At 40.6% G+C, this 26050-nt stretch overlaps 1 protein-coding gene across 2 annotated transcripts in view; it reads right to left on the minus strand.

The window, feature by feature from the left end:
- Positions 1-25660, minus strand: part of TRIM33 (tripartite motif containing 33) — a 120122-nt gene extending 94462 nt beyond the window's left edge. For both annotated transcript variants that reach the window (XM_031013474.3, XM_031013470.3), the window contains exon 1: positions 25011-25660. In XM_031013474.3, the coding sequence (XP_030869334.1) occupies positions 25011-25536 (526 nt within the window). In that variant the 5' untranslated portion in view covers positions 25537-25660. The remainder of the gene's footprint in view (positions 1-25010) is intronic.
- Between the last annotated feature and the right edge of the window lie 390 nt (positions 25661-26050).

Consider the following 26050-nt stretch of genomic DNA (forward strand, 5'->3'; position numbering starts at 1 on the left):
ATACAAAAATGCACAAAAAAATAGCCAGGCGTGGTGGCACACGCCTGTAATCCCACCTACTCGGGAGGCTGAGACACGAAAATCACTTGAACCTGGGAGGCAGAGGTTGCAGTGAGCCGAGATCACACCATTGCACTCCCGCCTGGGAGAGAGAGTGAGACTCTGTCTTTAAAAAAAAAAAAAAAAAAAAAGTACGTGTTTATTAAAGTCTCCAAAACTCCAAACTCCCAAGGGCAGAGATAATCTAACACTGCCTTGCAGAGAATAGGAATTAAAAGCATGAATTTAGTGAGTCATGATTCCATAATCTCACGACTATAATCTGTAAAATGTTAGGACCAAAAGAACTCAGTATTTCCACTGCTGGGATCTTAAATAAAGGCGACTTTAATTGAAGCCCCCATTTTTTTTTTTAAACTAAAAATACTGAAAAAAAAAAATCTCCTACTCCTCAATATCAGTAGGGAATAGCAGGAAGCTGAACTTCTACTCCCACCTGGCAATAATAAGGAATAAGGGGGTAAGAGACCAGGCAAATCATCACTTCTTATCCCTTTGCCTGGTATGATAAAATCCAAGTGGAAAGCTGAGACTCCACCCCTATTATGTAGCAATCAGATGGAATGAGTTAGCCCTACATTTCCTCCCTCCTTGGTATCACAAGGGCTCAGTGGAACTGAACTTAAACCCTAAATCAGAGGTGACAAGGTGGTATGAGTTGGTACCCCACTTCATCAGGAAGGACCAAGGGAGAAATTGAACTTTCATCTCACCTATCTGCAACATGGCAGAGAAAGTCAGCACTCCACTTTTGCCAGGGTGGTGTCAGGAGGCCCAAGGGGAAGGTGAACATACACCCTACCTGGCCTTTATGTTATATCTCAGTAGAAAGACTGCTGGAAAAAAATGAAGATTAAATAGAATCGCAAGTCTCAGAATGTGATATCCAAAATATTTGCAATATACTCAAAAAATTATTTGTCAAACACCAGGAAAATCATAACTGACAAAAGACAATCAGTACATGCCCAAACCAAGATGATCAGATATCAGATAATAGAAACATCTGACAAAGTCTTTAAGGGAACCATTATAAAAATGCTTCAAAAAGCAATATAAGCCAGGCACAGTGGCTCACACCTGTAATCCCAGCACTTTAGGAAGCTGAGGCAGGCAGATCCCTTGAGGTCAGAAGTTCGAGACCAGCCTGGCCAACATGGTGAAACCCCCATCTCTACTAAAAATACAAAAACTAGCCAGGCATGGTGGCACACGCCTGTAGTCCCAGCTATTTGGTAGGCTGAGGCAGGAGAATTGCTTGAACCCGGGAGGAAGAGGTTGCAATGAGCTGAGATCGTGACACTGAACCCCAGCCTGGGCGACAGAGTAAGACCTCATCTTAAAACGGCAATACAAATGTCCTTAAAACAATTGGAAAATAGAAAAGAAATGAAAGTTATAGAAAAAAAGACAAATGGAAATTATAGGATTAAAAAATACACTTTGGAAGTGGAGACGGGCAGATAACTTGAGGTCAGGAGGTCAAGACCAGCCTGACCAACATGGAGAAACTCCGTTTCTACCAAAAAATATACAAAAATTAGCCGGTGTTGTGGCACCAAGATCACACCACTGCACTCCAGCCTGGGCAACACTGTGAGACCCTATCTCAAAAAAAAAAAAAAAAAAAAAACCCAATAACCAAAAATTTAAAACTCAATAAATGGGCTCAATAGACAAGAGAAAATAACAGGCAACAGAATAACTGACCTTCAGGCAAAATCAAGAGACCAAAAGAAAAGAAAAGAAAAACAGAACACAGTCTCAAGAACCTGTGGAACAATAAAAAACTAGCTAGCTAGCATTGCTGTCACCAGAGCTGCAGAGTTCCAGAAGGAGAGGAGTACATAAAATTTAAAAATTACTTGAACAGGCTGGGTGCAGTGGCTCACACCTGTAACCCAGCACTTTGGGAGGCCAAGGCAGGTGGATCACTTGAGGTCAGGAGTTTAAGACCAGCCTGGCCAAAATAGTGAAACCCTATCTCTACTAAAAATACAAAAATTAGCCGGGTGTGGTGGCGTACGCTTGTAGTCCCAGTTACTTGGGAGGCTGAAGCAGCAGGAGAATCACTTGAACCCAGGAAATGGAGACTGCAGTGAGCCAAGATCACGCCACTGCACACCAGCCTGGGCAACAGAGTAAGACTCTGTCTCAAAAAAAAAAAAAAAAATTACTTGAACAAATGACTGAAAATGTCCCATTTTTGACAAAAGACATAAACCTACATATAAAAAAACTGAGTTAATGCCAAATAAGAAAAACCCAAATAAATCCACACCAAGATACATCATAAAAGTTCTGAAAGATAAAGAAAAAAATCTTGAAAGCAGACAATGACCCCTTTACTTGCAGAGGAACATCTATTCAAATGACAGTGGATTTCTCATGTAAAACCATGCAGGCCAAAAAAAAAAAAAAAAAAACCTGGCTCAACATCATTCAAAGGCTGAAAGAAAGTAACTGAGAAATGCAAATTCTATATTCAACAAATACCCTTCAGGAATGAAGGACAACTAAAGATATTCTCAGATGAAAAAATATATAAAAATTTGTCACTAATACACCTAAAAGCATGTATGGTTAAAGAAAATTTGCCGTAACAGAAAAAAAAAAATGTTAACAGAAGGAACCTTGAATCTTTGGAAAAGAACACTGGAATGATAAAAATGAGAGTAAATATAATAGATTTCTTCTCATGGATTTCTTAAATCATGTGAGAGCTTATAAAAAAGATCATATATTATCTGGTCATCTATATAGACAGAAAATTAAAGATAATCATTTTAAAACTAGGAAGAGTAAAGGGACCTAACTAGAAGTAAAACTTCTATACTTCACTCCAAATGGTAAAATGTCAATACAAAGACTTTAAGTTACAAATAAATGTTGCGATATCTAAGATGCTATTCAAAGCACTCCAAAAACTATAAACTACACAAAACCACCATAAATAAAGATGGTATCTTAAAAAGAACTTTAGGTAACTCAAACGAAGTCAAGAGAAACCAAAGGAAACAAACAGAAAACAATAACATATTTAAGCCATAACACATCAATAATTACCTTAAATATACCTACATACCTTAAATACTCCTAAATACATGAACTAAATAAAGACCAGAAGAGTGAATAAACTTAAACCATAATCTAACAGTAATGCTATCTATTAATACAAGAAGCTTCAAACACAATAATGTAAGGACATTAAAAGATGGAGGCCAGGCACAGTGGCTCACACCTGTAATCCTACCACTTTGAGAGGCTGAGGCGGGAGGACCGCTTGAGCCCAGAAGTTCAAGACCAGCCTGGGCAACAATACAAGACCCCATCTCTACAAAAAATTAAAAAATTAGCCAGGCGTGGTGGCATGCGGCTGCAGTCCCAGCTACTAGGAGTCTGAGGTGAAAGAACTGCTTCAGCCCAGGAGGTCAAGACTGCAGTGAGCTATGATCGCATCACTGCACTCCAACCTGGGCAACAGAGCAAGATCTGTCCTTTAAAAAACGAAAACCAAAAAAAATTCAAGGGATCCAGAAGAACCAAAACGATCTTGAAAAAGAACAACCCACCCCAGCAACATACCAAGAACCCATCTCTACAAAAAATAAAAAAATTGCTGGGTGTGGTGTAGCCTCGCATCTGTAGTGGTGTGAGACACGCATCTGTAGTCTCAGCTGGGGAAGGTGAGGTGGGAGGATCACCTGAGCCCAAGAGGTGGAAGCTGCAGTGAGCCCTGAGTGCGTGCACCACTGCACTACACCCTGGGTGACAGAGTGAGACCCTGTTTTTGTTGTTGTTGTTGTTGTTTAATTTTGTTATTGGCATAAGGACAGACATACAGATCAATGGAATGAAATTAAGTCCAGGAAAACACCCTCACATTTACCCAGTCAACTAATTTTAGACAGGTTGCTAAGACAATTAAATGGAGGACAGAGTAGTCTTTTCACTAAATGATACAGGGACAATGGATATCCTTGTGCAAAAGAATGAAACTAGATCTTTACCTCACACACAAATTTCACATACAAAAATTAACTCAACTTTATCAGAGAATCTGAATCTAAAACCTAAAATTGTAAAGCTCTTAAAAGAAAACATAAGAATACATCTTCATGACCTTGGATTATGAAATGATTTTTCAGATATGGTGCCAAAAACAAAAGCACAAAATATAAATTGGACCTCATCAAACTTAAAAACTTTTGTGGCCAAGTGCAGTGGCTCACACCTCTAATCCAAGCACTTTACGGGGCTGAAGCAAGAGGATCGCTTGGACCCAGGAGTTTGAGACCAGCCTGGGCAACACAGCAAAATCCTGCCTCTACAAAAAAAAATAAAAACATTAGCTGGGTGCAGTGGTGCACCTGTAGTCCCAGCTACTTGGGAGGCTGGGGTGGGAGGATTACCTGAGCCCACAAGGTTGAGGCTGCAGTGAGCTGTGACTGCACCACTGCACTCCAGCCTGGGCAACAGAGCAAGACCCTGTCTCAAAAAATAAATAAATAAATAAATAAAAACATGTGCTGCCAACACTGTGAATATAACTAAAGCCAATGAACACACTTAACAGTGGGTAAAATGGTTAAATTTTGTTACATGTTATTTTTCCACATACAAAAAACTTTTGTGCTGCAAATAATTCCAGACAGAAAGTAAAAGACAACCCACAAATAGAAGATAGCGCTAAATCATATATAAGGGTGCAGCACATCAGGGCTGGCCATGGTGGCTCACACCTGTAATCCCAGCACTTTAGGAGGCCGAGGCAGGAAGATTATTAGGGCCCAGAAGTTCAAGACCAGCCTGGGCAACAGAGCGAGACTCCGTCTCAAAAAAAAAAAGAAAAGGAAAGGAAAGAAAAAAGAAAGACAAGAAAAAAAAATTAAGAAAAAGGGTAGAACATCCAGACTATCATAAAGAACTGACAACTTTAAAATGTCAAATAACCTAATTAAATAATGGACAAAAGTCTGAACAGACATTTCATCAGAGAAGATATACTAATGGTCAATAAGTGCAAAAGAAAAGGCTCAACGTCATTAGCCACAAAAGAAATGCAAATCAAAACCACAATGAAATACTATGTCACACCCACCAGGATAGCTATAATAAAAAAGATAACAATTGTTGGCAACATTATAGAGAAACTGGAACCCTCATACATATTGCTGATGGTAAAGAAAAATGCTAAAGCCACTTCAGATAACAGTTGGCAGATCCTCAAAAGATTAAATATAAGTTACCACACAACCCGGCAATTGCACTCTCAAGTATACACCCAAGAGAAATGAAAACATATGTTCACATAAAAACTTATCCACAAATGTTCATAGCAGCACTGTTCATAATAGCCAAAAAGGAGAAACAACTCAAGTGTCCACTTACTAATGAATGGTTAAACAAAATGTGGTATAACCATAAAAGAGTATATTATTCAGGCCTAAAAATAGTGAAGTACTGGCTGACTTGAAGGTAGTGAGTTATCTCAACAGATTGTTCAGTCAGTTACAGATCTAAGTCTTTGCTCTACTCTCTCCTCATATCACTACTGCACTTGACTAGTTTTTTTAAAAAGTATTTAAAAAAAGAATGAAGCACTGATACATGCTACAGCACAGATGAAGGTGAAGGTCAGCCACATAAGACCACACATTGTATATTTCAATTTGTAAGAAATGTCCAGAATAGGCAAATCTATAGAGACAATAAAGTAGATTAATGGCTGCCTAAGTCTGGGGGGGAATGGTTTGGGGGTAAGTGAGTAATAACTGCTAATTGGTAGAGGGTTTCTTTTGGGAGTAATAAAAATGCTCTAAAATTGATTATGGTGATGGTTACACAACTCAGAATATACTAAAAACTACTGAACCATACACTTCAAATGTGTGATTAACATATCGTTTGTGAATTAAGTTTTAATGAGTGGCGATATTAATATAAGATCAAATAGACTTCAGAACAAAAATCAAAGGAAACTATGTACTTTTCAGAGAAAGATCTTGAGGTGTTGCCATTTATATAAAAGAAATAATTTTATTTGCATTGACCTAGGGTCGATTCTCATCATTTATAGTAGTTATATTCTATACAGTTGCTGCAAACAATAAATTAACAAATTAACTAAACTATTGCTCCTAGAGGAAATGCAGGATTAGGTTCCTGCAAGCCTCTGGTCACAAAATTTTCATCAACCAGTCAATACATAACATTTTTATATGCATTTATATTTAAAGTCACTTTAAAACATATTGCTGAGAGCTGGATGCAGTGGCTCAAGTCTATAATCCCAGCACTTTGGGAGGCTAAAGTAGGTAGATAAAGCTTGAGTCCAGAGTTCAAGACCAGCCTGGGCAACATAGTGAAACCCAGTCTTTACAAAAAATATAAAAAATTAGCTGGGTGTGGTAGCATGGGCCTGTAGTCTCAGCTACTCAGGAGGCTGAGGTGAAAGGATCACTTGAGACCAGGAGGCAAAGGTTGCAGTAAGCCGTAACTGGGCCACTGCATTCCAGCCTGGGTGATAGAGCAAGACCCTGTCTCAAAATAAATAAATAAATAAAATATATCGCTGGTTCATTAACACTGAATTCAAAGCCAAAACACTGTAACTCATACATGAATGAAGCTTACCTTACACGTGTTTTCTCCATAAAGCACACATATCCTTCATGCACTTAGGAACACTACGGGGCACTTCAGCTTTATTACATTTAGGGCCATTTGAAGCAGTGAAGTCAACAAAAAGCACAATGAGAACATGGCCACAACAAGGACACATATTTATGCTATGAGTGCTGAAAGAAGGCAAAGCATCTCCCAGTTTGACCTCAGCTGGGAATATGTGAATTGGGCAAGTCAAATTTTTTGCTGCTCTGCCCATGTGTAGGGATGACTGTGAAGGCACTGCTATTATTAATACTGGGGTTACAAATAAATTTTAGCATGTAGGTGAATTCTAAAACACAGAATCCATGAATGAGAATCAATTTTTAACATACAATAAAACGTACTTTAAAATACATGATTTTAAAATTTCTAGAAGGAAAAACATTTTTAACATATTTTAACATTTTTATTGTGGTATATACATATAAAATTTGCCATTTGCACTATTATGTACGTATATCATGTATACAAGTATACAACTATCAGGTATGTTATATGGCATTAACTACACTCAACATGTTGTGCAACCATCCAACCATCACCATAATTTTCAAAACCTTTTATCATCCCAAACAGAAACTATATCCATTAAGCAACAATCGCCCATTCCTCCCCCACTCCCATCCTAAACAACTCTCTATTCCCTCCCTGTTTTCCCTGCAAGCCCTTGGTAACCTCTAGTCTGCTGTCTCTATGAATGTGCCTATTCTGGACATTTCATGTAAGTATAATCTTATATTTGTCCTCTTATGTCTGTCTTATTTCACTTATGTTTGCAAGGTTTACTCATATTGCAGCAGGTATCAGAAATTCATTCCTTTTCAGGACCAAATAATATCCCATTATATGTATATATATTTTATCAATTCATCTGTTGAACACTTAACATTATTTCCACCTTTTGGCTACTGTGAATAATGCTGCAATTAATACTGGCAAGTATCTGTTTGAGTCCCAGTGTTCAATTCTTTTGGGTCACAGATATGTAAGAATGGATTTGCTAGGTCACATGCTAATTTTATGTTTAACTTTCTGAGGAACCACCAAACTGTTTCCCACAGTGGCAGCACCATTTTACATTCCACCAGCAATATAGGACTCTAATTTCTCCACATCCTTGCCCACACTTTGTTGTTTTTTAACTAAAGCCACCCTAGCAGGTGTGAAGTGGTATCTCCTTGTGGTTTTGTTTACATTTCTCTTAATAACAAACGATCTAGTGTATCATTTCATTTGCTTATTGGCCATATATACATATCTTCTTTGGGGAACTGTCTATTCAGATCTTTTGCCCATTTTTAATTGGGTTGTCTTTATTATCAGGCTGTGAGAGTTCTTTATATATTTCACTATCATCCAATACATGACTTACAAATACTTTCTCCCATTCTGCAGGTTTTCTTTTCACTTTCTGAATAATGGCCTTCAATGTACAAAAGTTTTACATTTTGATCAAGTCCGACTTACTATTTTTTCTTTAGTTGCTCATGCTTTATTTAGGTTGTTACTTGTCTTTGTTTTGTTTTTGTAGAGACAGGATCTCACTATGTTGCCCAAGGTGATCTCAAAATCCTGGCCCCAAGCAATGCTCCCACCTCAGCCTACCAAAGTGCTATGATTACATGCGTAAGCCACCATGCCCAGCCTGTTGATATATTTTGAGTTAACTCTTGCATATGGTGTGAAGTAGGGGTATGACTTCATTCCTTTGCATGTGAAAATCCAGTTGTACCAACATCCTTTTTTTGTTTTGAGACAGGGTCTTGCTCTGTCAGTGCACTGCAGTGCAGGGACACAATCACAGGTCAATGCAGCCTCAACCTCCCCAGGTTCAAACAATCCTGCCTCAACCTCCCAAGTACCTACCAGGGACCACAGACGTGAACCACATCCGGCTTTTCTTTTTTGAGATGGAGTCTCGCTCTGTTGCCAGGCTGGACTGCAGTGGCACGATCTCAGCTCACTGTAACCTCCGCCTTCTGATTCAAGCGATTCTCCTGCCTCAGCCTCCCAAGTAGCGGGATTACAAGCATGCACCTCCACACCCAGCTCATTTTTCTATTTTTAGTAGAGATGGGGTTTCACCAGGTTGGCCAGGATGGTCTCGATCTCCTGACCTCGTGATCTGCCCACCTTGGCCTCCCAAAGTGCTGGGATTATAAGTGTGAGCCACTGCACCCGGCCGTTTTTTTTTTTAATTTTATTTAGAGACAGGGCCTCACTATGTTGCCCAAGCGAATCCTGAACTTCAGGCTCAAGTGATCCTCCTGCCTCAGGCTCCCAAAGTGCTGGGATTACAGGTATGAACCACCATGCCTGGCCCAATGTCATTTTTTGAAGATACCAATCTTTCTGCCACTGAATGGATCTGGCACCATTGTCCAGTATCACTTGGATATACTGGAAGGACAGATAAAGTATTAACACAGGTTATGTGTTGGGGGAGACAGGAACTGGATGAGGATAAGGAGTGGGAGGGAGGCTTCTCAATATCCAGCTTCGTATACTTATTTAACTTTTGAACCAGTGTGAAAGTACTGTTTACTCAAAAGCTAAAATAAATTTAACATTTTAAAACACAATTGCTAGGCAAGCCACAAAATAGGATATATACCTGACAAAAGAGTCATGATTGGAATATATAAAGAATCCTATAAAAGCATTGGGAAAAAAGGTAGACAAACCACAGGGGAAAATGTAAGCACAACCCGAACAGGCAACTACAAAAAATGATATTCAAAGGCCAACAGCCATACTAAAAGATGTTGGACTTTACCGGTTCTCACAGATCTGCAAATTAAACTATAATGCTAGTTTACTTAAGCACTTAAATAAACTTAACTTTTAAAAATTATGAAATCAAACTAACTATAAATTAATTACATCCACCTTAAAAATGACTAATCAGATTCTACCAAGTCAGGACAAAAACAGAAAATTGGCAGCCTAACTGGTATTATTTGGCCAGAATAGAATTGTTGTTGTTGTTATTGTTAGGCAGTCTCACTCTCATGCCCAGGCTGGAGTGCAATGGCACCATCTCGGCTCACTGCAACCTCCACCTCCCAGGTTCAAGAGATTATCGTAACTCAGCCTCCCGGGTAGCTGGGATTACAGGCATGTGCCACCACACCTGGCTAATTTTTGTATTTTTAGGTAGAGATGGGATTTCACCATGTTGGCCAGGCTGGTCTTGAACTCCTGACCTCAAGTGGTTCGCTCATCTCGGCCGCCCAAAGTGCTGGGATTACAGGTGTGAGCCACCATGCCTGCCAAAACAGAGTATTTTTTAAATGCAAGAAGGCTAGGCAAGTTTCACTACTCTCAATGTCTTGTACTAGTTACTTTCCTAGTTCCTGAAGGCATCTGAGTTTGTGCTATCAGCTCAACATGGAAAGGCCACATTTAGGTATAATTTTACCACATTACCTCGGTGGCCTCATTTGTTTAAAAAAGAAACAAGGATAATATTATCACCCTGAAATAATTCTTTTTAATTGGGCAAAACTTCATTCCGCAATGAGTCTTCCCTCTGAGAGGATTTTTATAAGCAAAGAAGATAACACGAAAAAGTTTTATCTTTAACGTAAGATAAAACATAACAAAATATGTTATTTTACAGACACGGAACAGAAGTCTAGACAGATTCAAATAAACTTATCCACAGCTAGTTCTTTCCTGCCATTATTAATTCAGATAATCTACTTTGAAAGCATTCAACATAAATTGAGGAAGGAAAACAGAGAAGAGAAAATTGGATGGATGTCAAGAGCAGCCTAGATTACAGCCAAAAGCATAAGGACTAAAATCATATGATACACAAATGAAAAAGAGGGAATCACCTCCAAACCAACATTAAGAGCAGAAATAGTAAATTTCAGCTATGACTAATTCTTTTGAACCATATTTCAACAAACATCTGGTTTACTGAAATCAAATTTATTACTAATTTATTATAAAATGTATTATATTGTTCTTTAATATAATCTCTTACCTCTCCAGTGAGATTCAGTGGGTCCAAGGTTCATTACATACATCCCTTTTATATGCCTCACAACAAATGAAGGTAATGTTCAACACAAAGCAGAAAATGTAATATATGAAGGACAGCTGAAATGCAGTGCTCTTATTACTTTCAATACTTCAGATTCATAAGCACAGTAATACAGTGAAATGATTCTCAATACCTTACCCTCATATCTGACCTACTGCAGACAAAAAACTGATGGGGATCTTTTGACTGACATTAGCTTTTTGCTTAAGTACTTACTTTGTGAGGGATAGTATTTAAGCCAACCCTCAGTGATGGGAAAAGAAATGAGTTGCGTAATTTGAATTTTAGCATTCTATTAATAAACCACACATGGATGACAGGCCAGACTGGTCCAAAATTCATTTGTGGGATTCATTCTGGCAGTTATTTGTGATGTTAGAAGTAGAACCCTGTAAATTCTCATTCTTCCAAATCTATTGTGGACAACAGGTCAGGCTGTACACACAACACTGCCTGAAATCTGATTCATAACCAACACCTAACATGTCCCATCAAACGAAAACACGGGATGTGGCATCACGAGGCATAGTAAATAACTTAGGTTGTTTAGGAAAAAAGTATCAAGGATAGTATGTAGGTATTTACATAATGAAAGAAAAATTTCCACAATTTTTATCTACAAATTCAAAATATAATAATTGAGTAATTTTTTTGTAATACAGGTCTACCAATGAGAAGAATAAAATTCTCATTTAATTGGGAAAATTTTAATTAACTCACCACAGGTGAAGAGCTATCCCTGTTTGGCTAACAAATGAGCCACTCAAAAACTTCCCATGTGTGAAGAGCCTCATTTTCATTTTTTATTTTTAAGAAATTCTGCTGTGATCAGATATTCGATTTTAAACTTTCTTATTTCTGATTTTTACTTTCCTGTGAGTTGGGAATAATGTAATCAGTGCTTACTCTGGAGTTGTCAACAAAACACTGTACTCTTTCAGCACAGCTATAGTGTAAGTACATAATAAACACCATGCTTTGCCATCTAACTCAAAACAAAATGTACTCTGCTGTAAAAGCATGACATTTAAAATTCACTCACTCTTCTTTGAAATGATAGGTATGCAATATTTTGGACAATTTTTTAAATTTTAAATGTTGTGCTACAGCCATACACATCCCTATCAAGTTATAGCTGCATCACTGCAATTTGTAATGTACCAAAAAGCAGTACACAGTATTTGTCACAACTACTCAATTTTCCCATTATAGCATGAAAGTAGTCAAAGACAATACATAAATGAATGTGCGTGGCTGTGTTCAAATAAAAATTTCTAAACACAAATTTACGCTTAAAATTTTTTTTTCTTTGAGATGGAGTTTTCGCTCTTATTGCCCAGGCTGGAGTGCAACGGCGCAATCTCGGCTCACTGCAACCTCTGCCTCCCAGGTTCAAGAGATTTTCCTGCCTCAGCCTCCCAAGTAGCTGAGATTACAGGCACCTGTCACCACACCCAGCGAATTTTTTTTTGTATTTTTAGTAGAGATGAGGTTTCACCACATTGGCGAGGCTGGTCTCCAACTCCTGACCTCAGGTGATCTGTCCACTTTGGCCTTCCAAAGTGCTGGGATTACAGGCGTGAGCCACCGTGCCTGGCCTCTAATAATTTTCGTATGTCACAAAATATTCTTTTTTCCCAACTATTTAAAATATAAAAATCATTCTTGGCTCACAGGTCATACAAAACCATGCAGTTGACTGTATTTAGTTCATGGGCCAGTTTGCCAATCCCTAATCTAAAGCAATGCCCAACAATTAACAGGCCCCACACAGAAGCACAGAATCTTCCATCAGAACTGTATTGCCTCATTCAAGTGGGGAGACAACCAAGGATCATCTATTGCTTGAGGAAGCCTATGAAACACAAAGATCAAAAGAAAAAAAAAAGTAAAACAGATAATAAAGGGAATAGAAGATAAACAAGAGTAGGCAGAAGCAAACAGTAAAATAAGATGTCAAAAATGTTATATAATGATAGCTGGGCAGTGGTACACGTCTATAATTCCAGCTACTCCAGAGGCTGAGGCAGGAGAATCACTTGAATCCAAGAGTGGTGGTTGCAGTGAGCTGAGATCGCACCACTGCACTCCAGCCTGGGCGACAGACTGAGACTCTGTCTCAAAAAAAAAAAAAAAAAAAAAAAAAGTTATATAATGGAATTACCAAATATAAATAAGGAATCAGTATACCTGAAATGTTTCAAAAGTAAAAAGTCAAATAAAAAATAAAGTAAAATACATATTTTGCCTGGGGAAGAAAAACATTTGTATCCTCAGAGAAAGAAGATATTAAGTCCACAGAAAAAGAATAGAATCTTATAAAAATACAACCTAAGCAAGGAAGCTCTTAGAAATGTACCATGTAGGCCAGGTGCGGTGGCTCACGCCTGTAATCCCAGCACTTTGGGAGGCCAAGGCAGGTGGATCACCTGAGGTCAGGAGTTCCAGACCAGCCTGGCCAACATGGTGAAACTCGTCTCTACTAAAAATACAAAAAAATTAGCCAGGTGTGGTGGCATGCGCCTGTAGTTCCAGCTCCTCGGCAGGCTGAGGTACAAGAATCGCTTGACCCAGGGAGGCAGAGGTTGTAGTGAGCCATCCAGTCTGGGTGACAGAATGAGACTCCATCTCAAAAAAAAAAGAAAGAAATGTACAATGTAATTAATAAATTGGATAAAAGGGTTAGAGACAAGGACAAGGAGATCTTTCAGAATGTCAGTGGAGCAAGAAAACAAAGGGAAGGAAACTAGAAAGACAGCAGAGAATATGAACCTAGGAGAGCCAACATCCAAATAGTAATAGTTCAACAAGAGTGGGAAGTGGTGAAGGACCTTCTGAAAAAAATGTAAAGTTCTCTTACTATAAATGAATATTACAAGACTAAATGAAAAAGCATAATGAACTTTTAGAAACTTTTAGAAAAAAAAAGAAGCATATCACTATATTTCAAAACAATTAATAAATAGATGAAGAGACCCAAGACATAAAAGATAAAAAGATCTCAAGAAGAGGTAAATAAACAAATGAAACCCAACTGGGGTTGTACAAAGGAGTAAAATCAGAGTAGCATCAGCAACACTGATTTAAGACACTGGAAGAGATGCCTCAAAAGTTCTGAGGAAAAAAGTTTTAACCCAGAATTTCATATCCAGCCAAGCTATCATTTAAGAAGGGAGTAGAATAAAGAAAACTTCAAAAATGCAAAGGCTCAGAAATTATACTCTTAGTGAGTCTTCTTTAGGATGTACAAACAAGGGCGTAAACAAAGAATGGGGAAGACATGGGGGTCTAGGGCCTGTGTAAAGTATTAATTAGATCAAGACTCATCTTCCTAAAACTGACTTGAACGATTACAACCTCAGTTATTAGGGTGCATAAGCAAAGAACAGTGAAATTAAAAAAACAATCTGACCAACAGCATGGAAATGAAGAAATCTGTCACTGTCTGGGTTCGGGGTAAGGAAAAAATTTTTCTCCTGAGAATTCCCTTTTTTTTTTCCCCCACACCCACATTGTGTATAATTCTGAGAATTTCTAAATACAAGCCAGCCTATAAGGTAAACGCTAAATCAACATCTGACAATACTAAGATATAGTAAACTAAAAGTCTGCTTCAGTAATTTCTGTGTTGGTGGCACCTGACAGAAGCAAATGCAAAATACCCTTTGGAAGCTTGTTCCCTAAAACCAGTCTGGCAGATTTCATAAAGCCCTGGTGAACAGGCTCACTGTCTAAAACTATAAAACACAGGAGGACACCACCCACAACAAATGAGCAGGCAGAAGCAAGTAGTAAAATAAGACATCAAGAACATCAGATAATGGAATTATCAAATATAAATATGAAATCAGTATACTTGAGACATTTAAAAAATAGGTCGGGCACGGTGGCTCACACCTGTAATCCCAGCACTTTGGGAGGCCCAGGCAGGCAGATCACTTGAGCTCAGAATCAGAAGTTCAAGACCAGCCTGGGCAACATGGTGAAATCCTGTCTCTACTAAAAATTCAAAAATGAGCCAGACATGGTGGTGGGCGCCTCTAATCCCAGCTACTTGGGAGGCTGAGGCAGGAGAATTGCTTGAACCTGGGAGTCGGAGGTTGCAGTGAGCAGAGATCGTGCCATTGCACTCCAGCCTGGGCAACAAAGTGAGACTCCGTCTCAAAATATACACTCAAAAACATTTTTGGACTTAAGAAAATGTGGAGGCATACCATGTTTATAAATAGGCAGACACAATAAAGACATTTTCTCCCAAATTAATTTACATATTCAAAGCAATTCCAACAAAAACACTGACAGGTTTTTTGTTGTTGTTTTTCTGTTCTTTTTTAAAGAGATGGCGGCGTCTCTCTGTGTTGCCCAGGCTGGAGTACAGTTGCTATTCCCAAGTGCAATCACAGCACATTACAGCTTCAAACTCCTAGGCTCAAGCCATCCTCCTGCCTCAGCCTCCTGAGTAGCTGGGACTACAGGTATGTACCACCACACACAGCTTAATAAGTTTTTAAAATGAACTTTCACAAGATGAACTTTCACAAGATAATACATTTTAGTATAAGAGTGAGCAAAAGGTGAACGGCCAAAGTTTGTCTTGGAAAAAGAAATTTTTTAATTAAAAAAAAAAAAGGAGCAAAAGGTCAAGATCAGTCGAGATAATCTTGAAGATGACCAAGGTATATGTAGAGAGGGCAGTGAAATTACCTTAATGAACAAAACTTACTGCTTATTATTATAAAGCTACTAAGAACAGCAAAAAAAAAAAAAAGGAGGAAAAACTATTTTAATATAAAAACATGAAAAGACAGCTCTCTAAAAAGTGTATCAGTTATCTATTGCTATGTAACAAATTACCTCAAAAATTAATGACTTAAAACAACAATAATTATTTCTCACAGCTTTCTTGAAACAAGAATTTGGGAGGGACTTGGCAGGCAGTTCTGGCTTAGTGCCTCTAAGAAGGCTGCAGTCAAGATGTCAGCCAGGAAGGACTGCAGTCATCTGAAAGCTTGATTAGGATAGAGAATCTACCTCAAAAGCGGCTCTTTCACATAGCTGGCAAGTTGGTGCTGGGTCTTTGCAGAAGACCTCAATTTTTCTCCATATGGCCTCTTTAAAGGACTACTAGAGTATCTTTCACAGAATGGCAGCTGTTTTTCACCCAGAACGAAGGATTCAAAGAGCAAGGAAAAAACTGTATATATGCCTTTAATGACTTTTTAATAAAGTCACTATTAATTGTTATATTATCTTGGTCACGGAGACCAGCCTTGAGCAACTGGACAGCAACCATACAACGGTGTGAATAACAGGAGAAAAGGAACAAGGGGCCATCTTAGAGGCTGGCTACCACACCAAGCCATAGGCTCAGAATAAATCTTCAACCTACATCATCAACAAAGGATCAGTATACAGAATTTGTCAAGAATTCTTGTAAATCGAAACAGAAAATGTAAGCAATCTAAAGAAAAACATAAAACACATGGACAAATAATTCACAAAAGGAACATAAATAGCATATAATAAGCATTCAAATGTACTCATTAGTACCATATAGTGCATGCTATTTACTCATCACTGGGGCATAGGCTTTAAATATTTTTCTAAAAATGGTGTATTTATGTTTATCCATCCTTGTTCTTTTTCCCACTTCCCCTTGAGTCGAATGGCTAGGGAATAGATGTGCAATTTGCGGCCAAAGAAGGGACAGAGGTTAATTTATCTACCACCCTGAGCCCAATCTCTGAAGTTGGCTTAGATAGACTGTCATAAACATGAAAAAAATCAGTAGATCTATAGTGAGCTATTTTTAGAAGTTTAACTTCAGTTAATAAGTACTTTCTTCATTTTTACATCTTACTAAAAGGGAGGCTTTTTCTGAACTGTTATGGGTACTCCAAAATGAAGAACTATAAATGTATAAATCTGCCACCTACTATCTTATGATCTGACATTCTTCCTACTGGCCCAAAGACTCTGAGACATTATCATGTTCTTAATGTCCTTTAACAGAGCAGGGCTCAAACTTCCTGGTCTCAGGACCTCTCTTAGTCTTAGTTACTGAGGAACACAAAGAGCTTTTGTTTAGATGGGGTATGATCATCAAATGTATAATAAAAATGGATGTTTTAAATATATTTTAATTCATTACAAGATGAATTAAAAATGAATCTTAAATTTTAAAATGTTAAAATGACATTTACTTTATTACTAGTTTTGTTTGTTTTCTCAGACACAGTCTCACTGTCACTCAGACTGGAGTGCAACGGCATGATCACAGTTCACTGTAGCCTCAAACTACCAGCCTCAAGTGATCCTCCCACCTCAGCATCCTGAGTAGCTGGAACTACAGGCGCACACCACCACACTCGGATAATATTTTCATTTTTTCTGGAGTCGGAGTCTCACTATATTCCCCAGGCTGGTCTTGAACTCCTGGGCTCAAGTGATCCTCCCACCTCAGCCTTCGAAAGTGCTGGGATTATAGGCATGAGCCACCATGTCTGGCACGACAGGTTTAAACAACACTTTTAAAAATCAGAAATAACTGTATTTCCTAAAACAAAAAAAAATTAATAAAGAGTGTCATTGTGATACATTTTAAAGATCTCTTTAACATGTGGTTTAATAGAATATGGCTGGATATATGCTTCTGCATTTAATGTTTCAATATGTTGTTTCTTTGAAGAATATGAAGAAAATCTGGCTTCATACAGCTAAGTATCTAAGAAAAGGGAAAAGCAGATTTTAATACCCTTTTCAGATCATTGTGTGGATATTTTTCTTTGATATAACACAAAAACTTAAGAAGAATATTTATTTTTTAAACATCAGTTGCAATGTGGCATCTCAAACCTTAAAAATAAACTTGACTACTCTCTCGCGTTAAAATCTATTTATTGGCTGGGAGTGGTGGTTCATGCCTGTAATACCAACACTTTGGGAGGCTGAGGTGGGCAGATCCACTGAGGTCAGGAGTTCAAGACCAGCCTGGCCAACATGGCAAAACCCCATCTCTACTAAAAATACAAAAATCAGCCAGGCATGGTAGCATGTGCCTGTAATCCCAGCTACTTGGGAGGCTGAGGCAGAATTGCTTAAACCCAGGAGGCGGAGGTCGCGGTGAGCCAAGATTGCGCCACTGCACTCCAGTTTGGGTGACAAAGCAAGACTCCATCTCAAAAAATAAAAATAATAAAATACAATCTATTTATTATTGCTCTGTTTTGCACTTAACATCATGCATTTCTCATTTAGAATATATTGCAATAAGCTACGCAGATCTTTGAAATGTTGACATTACACAATATCAAAAAAATTCACGTTCATTAATATCACCACCAATCTCTTCAGGAAAGTCTTTAAATACTGAGAAACTGACCAGTTCATGGCAGCAAATACCAATTTTCCAAAATTCTAATTTTCATTTAAAATCTCAATTTTTATCACTGGCAACATATGTCAATTGTTTTCCTGGAAATGACAGGCTCAATTCATTCACTTCTGAGAAAATGGCTGCCAAATACCCAGGCCTAAAAACCATAGTTTCAAGTAAAATAGTTTTCTATGAAAAAAAGCAAATTCAGCTTGGAACTCAAAAAACTGCACAAGTACTCTTCTTGCACTTTCGTCCCCAGCAGAAGCATTTTAGGCACATTTCCCACTTCATCACACAGAGCTTTAAAGATCAAAATGTAATATAGTAATTGTTACTGTTTCATAAAGGATATTAAGTGACAATGACATAGGTTTATTTTTGTTTTTTCTCTAAGTGTGTGAAAGTAAATATGCAATGACTTTTATAGTATGGCTTGGAGCCATTATCCTTTTTTTTTATTATTATTATTTTTTTTTAAAGACAGGGTCTCACGCCATTGCCGAGGCTGGAGTACAATGGCACAATCATGGCTCGCTGCAGCCTCGACACTCCATGCCTCAGGCAATTCTCCCACTTCAGTCTCCTGAGTAGCTGTGACTACAGACACGCACTACCATGCCTATTTAATTTTTTTGTATTTTTTGTAGACACAGGGTTTCATCATGTTACCTAGACTAGTCCCCTACTCCTGGACTCAAGCAATCCACCCACCTCGGCCTCCCAAATGGAGTCACTCACCATCTTAATTCACACAGAGGTGATGGCAGTTTTATCCATCATTGCTTTTGCACCATTAATATAAACGTCAGCGCAGTGAATAAGGAGAATATCAAATTAGTGTAATTATGAAAATAGTTATAAACTTGTGCACCTCTAAAAGGGTCTCAGTGACACGGTCACTACCATCACCCCCACCCCAGCATTCTGTGGCCCACACTTTGAGAATCACTGCTTTAAGGTATTCTCATTTAGGACCCACTGAGAGCAGAATCCATGAGAAAAGTAAAAGTAATTAAAGTCCCCTAACTAGAGCTTTTGATGTACAAATACTAGACATTATAAAGACTTAGGATTTAGGACATTAGTTTATAAGTTTTTACAAGTTCTAGGTAACCAGAAGATTTGGAACTCAAATGATTTATCACGCATGCTGTACATATCAGTAGACATCAGAAAAGCCTTTAAAACCACAATTTACCCTCCTGCCTCTTCTTTCTGTTTACTGTGAAATACAGTCACAAAGACAACGGGGGGACAAATGAAAAATTAGCGAAATAACACTACTACAATTTATTGGGGGCTTCCCATGTAAGCTCCCAATAAATGTACCTTGCAACACATTAACTCTCTTAATTCTCACAAAAACTCTATGATGTAGGTGTAATTATTACTCCCAATTTACAGATGTTAAGTAACTTATCCATGGTCATTCCAGTAGTAAATGGTAGAGCTCAAAAATGAATTCAGGTAGTTTGACCACAATGCTAGACAGAAGTTGTGAGAAGTATTTCAGCAATCTTGGACACATCGTTAATGACTGGTTGTTGGTGTAGTACCACATGATCATTCAAACACTCAAGCTTGTTTCTGTTGAAGAGGAGAGTCAGAAAAAGTAGAGCCTAAAAAGTCCCCAAACCAGTTAAGTCACACTGAGGCCAGAACTGTCATATAGTATACACACTCCAGGCACAAGAAATTCCGAGGGCTCAAACAGAAGACTCCTCAGAGTGGCTCAGCATGGTCTGTGATAAACAGACAGAAACACTATGAGGAAGTGCTCTTCACACTACACTCAGAGGTTTTCCCTCCCACTTACACATGATTGTTGCCATCTCAGACTTTTCATAGTAAGTTTTTTTGTTTCGTTTTGTTTTGTTTTTGAGACGGATTCTCACTCTTGTCTCTCAGGCTGGAGTGCAGTGGCGTGATCTCAGCTCACTGCAACCTCCGCCTCCAAGATTCAAGTGATTCTCCTACCTCGGCCTCCCGAGTAGCTGGGATTACAGGTGCCTGCCACCACGCCTGGCAAATTTTTGTATTTTTTGTAGAGACAGGGTTTCGCCATGTTGGCCAGGCTGATCTCGAACTCCTGACCTCAAGCGATCTGCCCGCCTCGGCCTCCCAAAGTGCTGGGATCACAGGCATGAGCCACTGTGCCCAGTCCATAGTAAGTTGAAGAATTCAGTAACAGAATGATTTTTCCATGGTGATTCCACTATTCCTCCCCACAAACTATAAGGACATTAAACGTATGTACATACAGAATGTTAGCATAAAAGACAATAGAATCATATAACCTAACAAGATAGGAACTCAGCCTCTTCGTATTGCAAAAGACCTGGAGAGACTTCCTAGGTTCCTTGCCCAAGGGTTACGTAGCTAACTAACAGCAGAACCCAGGCCAGGTGGTGCCTCACGCCTATAATCCCAGCACTTTGGGAGGGCAAGGCAGGCGGATCACATGAGGTCAGGAGTTCGAGACCAGCCTAGCCTACATGACGAGACCCTGTCTCTACTAAAAATACAAAAAATTAGGTGGGCATGGTGGCGGGTGCCTATAATATCAGCCACTGGGGAGGCTGAGGCAGGAGAATCACTTGAACCCAGGAGGTGGAGGTTGCAGTGAGCCGAGATCGCACCATTGCACTCCAGCCTGGGTGACAAGAGTAAAAAACTGTCTCAAAAAAAAAAAAATAGCAGAACCCAATGCAACTTAATACCAATTCATTTCTTCAGCCACATCATTGTGCCATCTCAGAGGTAGCCTCATCTCCTTCAAGAGTTCATCTGAGAGTTTGTTCAGATGCATCAATATGATTCCTATTTAAAAAAAGATTTTTTGAGAGACAGGATCTTGCTATGTTACTCAGGCTGATCTTGAACTCTTGGCCTCAAGTTATCCTCCCGCCTCAGCCTCCTGAGTAGCAAATCTGTATTTTTATTGATAAAGTATAAATGTATATATACCCACTACTGATAGCTGTTCTGCCTCAACCTGAAAAAGCACCCCCCAAAAAATCACAAAAACACTTTAAAAAGCTCACTATTGAGATTCAATATTAACTAATTTATCTATTTTGATTTTGCAAATACTCCAACGGTAAACAGATTGTACTTTCTCCTCAAAATATTTAAATCTATGTTCCTCAAAGTGTGGTGGTACCACCAGCATCAAAATCACAGGGCACCTGTTAAAAATGCAGGCACATGGAGCCATCACCAAATCAACTAAACCAGTCTCTGAAGAAACTCCCAAGTTAGCATTTTAATAAGCTCTCTAGTGATTCTTATTTACACAAAACTTATTTATCGAACAGTCTACAATATCCTAGTGCAAAGTGAGACAGGCAAGTAAACAAAAATAAACATTTTGGATTTTAGCTGTGCTACAAAGAAAAAAAGATGATCTATCAGAGAGCGACCTGGAGGACTACTTTAAAATGAGAAGTCAAAGTCTGAGGAGACATCTGAAGTGAGAGCCCTTCATTCAAGACAGTGGTTCTCAAACTTAAGCGTGAATCAGAATCACCTGGAGAGCTTGTTAAACGAGACTACAGGACATGAGGTCTGGAATGCGGCCCAAGAATCTGTATTCCTAACAATGTCACAGATGATGCTGATGCTGTTGATCCAGGACCCACACTCTGAGAACTGTTGATCTAGAAAGAACAGCCAGAGGGTGTGAATAAATGTATTAACAGAAACAGGAAAAGGCCAGTTAGGCAGGAGGGCATTATACTCATCATTGTTTCAAAATCACTTGAAAAAGATGGTGAGTTAAAACCACTAGCTATGATCTCCAGACCAGAGAAGATGGTATCTGAGGTTGATCAATAATATCCCGTATTGTTGAAGCATTTCTCAGTTACAAAGCATTTTCACATTTATTATTTGCCTTGGTGAGATATAAGTAAACGACTATCAGCTACATTTTAGAGGGAAACTGAAGGACAAAAACAGTATGAACTTCCTTTAGCATAAAATAGCTAAAGAGCTGAACTATGTCCCCTAACACCCAATCTAGTGTTCTTTCCAGCACAGCTTGATCTTTTTAAAGAGCAAAGCAGAATGGTATATAGGAGTTAATACTGACAAATTATTTTCTAGACTATCTAAAAACACGGTGGATGGCTAGACACAGTGGCTCATGCCTGTAATCCCAGGACTTTGGGAGGCTGAGGCAAGCAGATCATTTGAAGCCAGGAGTTCAAGACCAGTCTGACCAGTATGGCAAAACCCCGTCTCTACTAAAAATAGAAAAATTAGCCAGGCGTGGTGATATGCGCCTGTAATCTCAGCTACTTGGGTGGCTGAGGCACAAGAATCGCTTGAACCTGGGAAGCAGAGGCTGCAGTGAGCCGAGATCGAGCCACTGCACTCCAGCCTGAGCAACAGAGCGAGACTGTCTCAAAAAAAAATTTTTTTTAATCAAAAACATGGTGGATTTCAGACTCAATTTGTTTTAGATATTGGTTAGAGAGAAATATTACTTAAGATTGACAGCATTTGGTTAGTCCCTTCCACTTACTCCCCCTCCTTCAAAAAGAAAGGATAAAGAAATGAAGAGGGGATTTACATATTATTCTCTCTCCTTCATAAATTTCAGAGAGCCAATTTCATAACCTCAGTCCCTCAGCCACATCAGTCAAACACAATCTGTATTTTTGGGTTCCCTCTAAATCTCTCACCTAACCCAGGTTCCCACAAGAACACTGAATCCTATGTGTCTTACTATGCTCATGGGTGCATAGACCACCAGCAGTTATTCTCTGAACACCTATTAACAATTAGTAGCTTCTCCAACAACCAAAGCCTTACTCTTAACATTCTTACCTACATGTACCAATAATGCTAGAAACCCAAAACATCCCAATCTGAAAACATTTTATCCTCCCTACACCCTAGCCCTCACCCTCACCCCAGCCCTGCTTCAGTGTCTGAATATGTATTAACAGCATTGCCATCCACCAAACAAAAAATGTGGAATTCTACGTTTGTCTCCCTCACACCAATCTCAATACACTCCCCCGATCCCTCCATTCCCATAGCCACTATTAGTTACTACTATTAATATACTAGCTACCATTTCATTAGTAACTACCACGTACTAATCACTTTACACATTTTATCTTACTTCATTCTCTCAATAACCCTATGAGGTTATATACTTTTTTCCCGTTTCCACAAATGAGAAAACTGAAGCTAAGAAAAGGTCATCTGCCCAAGTCGTAAGTAGGAGATGGCAAAGTAGATTTCCAAACCCTACCGTTCCCCCAAACCAAAATGCTTCATTCTGTAATACCTGATATATCATTCCTTTACTACCCATTCCAAATGTTGACTTCTTTCCTAGATAACCGCCAGGATTCTCCTAACTGGTCTCCTTGTCTCCAGCCTTGCCTTCCCTCATCCCTCAAGTGCCCTAAGTGATCTTTCTCGATCAGAAATCTGATCCTTTTATCCTCTTGATATGAAAGCCCTCCAGGAACATCCTTTAGTCCACAATGTCGAGGATACACTCTACAGGATGAATTTCAAGCCCTTTAGTGCAGCTCCACAATCGCTTACCTACAGTCCCGAAATTCAAAAGCTTTGAAATTTTAATTTTTTTCATTGGTTTGCAACAGAACCCACTGTGAATGTTGGGAGGTTATTTATCATCTATCCCATTAGCGTGACATTCACGTGTTTCAATGTAGAAACATTAACGTGTTTGATAGAGTTAACTCAGACCCTGATAAAAGTCTCACATAAGAGACCCTGCCAGAAAAAAGAAAAATCCCAAAATATTCTGAAGTCCTTACACCTGGATCCCAAGAGTTTAAGAGACTGTGAAACCTTTATCTTTTCAGCCCATCAATCCAATCTAATTTCCACCAATCACCCTACACAGTCTTTAGTTCCAGGGATGTAGAAGGGTGTCCTGTGCCCTGAATACCCTCCAACCCAGTGAGGTACTCATTCTTCAAGAAACCTGTTCATGGATTTCCTTTCCTGTGAAATTTCCCTGACCTTTCCTCTATTGTGCCACAACCATTGTACTGAGGACTCACCTCCACTGCTGCAAGTTATATGTTTCTCCTGTTAGACTGTGAATGAAGTCTTCATTGAGTACTTTATTCAATCCTAGCACAGTGCCCCAACACTAGGGGCTCATTAACGTCCAATTAGCTAAAACAAATTCATGCCCAGCTTTCCCTAACTCTCAATTTCCTTCAAAGTTCATTTCTCCTTTATCCCCAAACCTTAGGATTTTCCCCAACCATGCAGTCCACTTTCCGAGTTTCTCTTTCCCCATGTCATCTTACAATTTTCTTCCAGGCGCCTTCTCTGGACCCCATGCTCTCCAACATATTCTCTCCACCTCCATTTAATCCATAGTCCTCCTCTCTCCTATCTGTGAACAGGCCAAGCCCCCTCCCTCCAAAGCAATCCATCTTCACTGCCCTTACCTCTTACCTACTCCCTCAACACCTCGCTGGCCCGGGCCCTTTCAGCCAAAACGCTTCCTCACAACGTGTTTCCCAAATCCCCCTTCTCTCACTGTACGGGTCTGCCAGCTCCAGAACCAGCGCTCGGCCGGGTTCCGCACATCACAAACCCTCCCTCGCAGCCAGTGTCCCCTCCCCCAGCCTCTCGCAGCCGGCACCCCTCCCTTCATGCTCCCCTTATCTCTTGCGGTCCAGCTTCTCTGGAAAGTGTCCCAGGGGCGAGTCTTTCACCTTAGAGACCCCTCGGGATGGCGCCCGTCCGAGCAGCCCCAGGCCTCAGCACCTCCGTCCCCAGCTCCTCTAGGGTTGCGCAAATCCCTTGCGGCCCAGATGCCAGGCAGGGCCTCCGGCTCACCTTGCTGGATGTCGCCGTTGCTGCCCCCCGGGATGGGCACGCTGAGCTGGCGCTCCGGCTCGGGCAGGCAGCGCAGGCAGAAGGAGTGAAGACAGGGCAGCAGCTTGGGCTCCGCCTCACGCCGGCTCTGCAAGCTCTGCTGACACACGGCGCAGGTGTCCAGGAGCGAGGCTGGCGGTCCAGGAGGCGGCCCTGCCGAGGGACCCGGAGCGGGAGCCGAGGCTGGAGCTGGAGCCGGCGTCGATACTGCGCCCCCGGCAACTCCAGTGCCCACTGAGGCCGCAGGGGATGAAGCAGCCTGGGCCGAGCCCGAGGAGGCCGCGGCCACCCCCCCGTCGTCGGGCCCGGCCGCGCCGCCCTCAGCGCCGGCCCTGCCGCCTTCCTCCTCCTCCTCCTCCACCAGCACCGCGGTGAGAGGCGGCTCCGCCTCCTGCGCGGCGGGCCCGGCGGCCCCGGCAGTTACCGGCGCGCTGCCGCTACCCCCGCCGCCGCTCTCAGCCTCGCCGCCGCCTTTGTTTTCCGCCATGTTTTCCTCTTTGAACCCGCCGGACCGCCCCGCGCCGCCCGCCGCCCGCGTCGCCGCCGCCGCCCCCAGCCCCAGCCGCAGCCGCAGCAAGAGCGGCAGCCGAGAGCTAGCGAGAGAGCGAACCAACGAGAGCGCGCGCGCACGCGGCGCCCCCGCCCTCGCGTCGCGCGTTTGAAGGAGGGCGGTTGCGGCACGCGCACGTACGCACGGACGTCCTCCCGAGGGAGGTGGGAACTCGGTGCGCGGGCGCGGAGCGGTCCCGGACCCTCGAAGCCAGTGCCTTGCGTCAGTGCTGCGGCTCTTTAACCCGAAGGGAGATTTTTAAAGCTAGAGGCCGTTGACGCTGGGTAGCCTTTGGCTGGGGTTGGTTATGAAGTCCGACACAGCGGTGGTGCATACGGAAGGGTGGAAGCCGGGACGGTTCCGGTCCCTGCGAGCGTGTCCCGGGCGTCTCCGCGGAAGCTTCACCTGCCGCGCCGCTCGATCGCCGGGGCCTCCTGGGTCTCTGCTGTGC

The sequence above is a fragment of the Gorilla gorilla genome, chromosome 1 (genome assembly GCF_029281585.2).
Source record: "Gorilla gorilla gorilla isolate KB3781 chromosome 1, NHGRI_mGorGor1-v2.1_pri, whole genome shotgun sequence".
Lineage (NCBI taxonomy): Eukaryota > Metazoa > Chordata > Mammalia > Primates > Hominidae > Gorilla > Gorilla gorilla.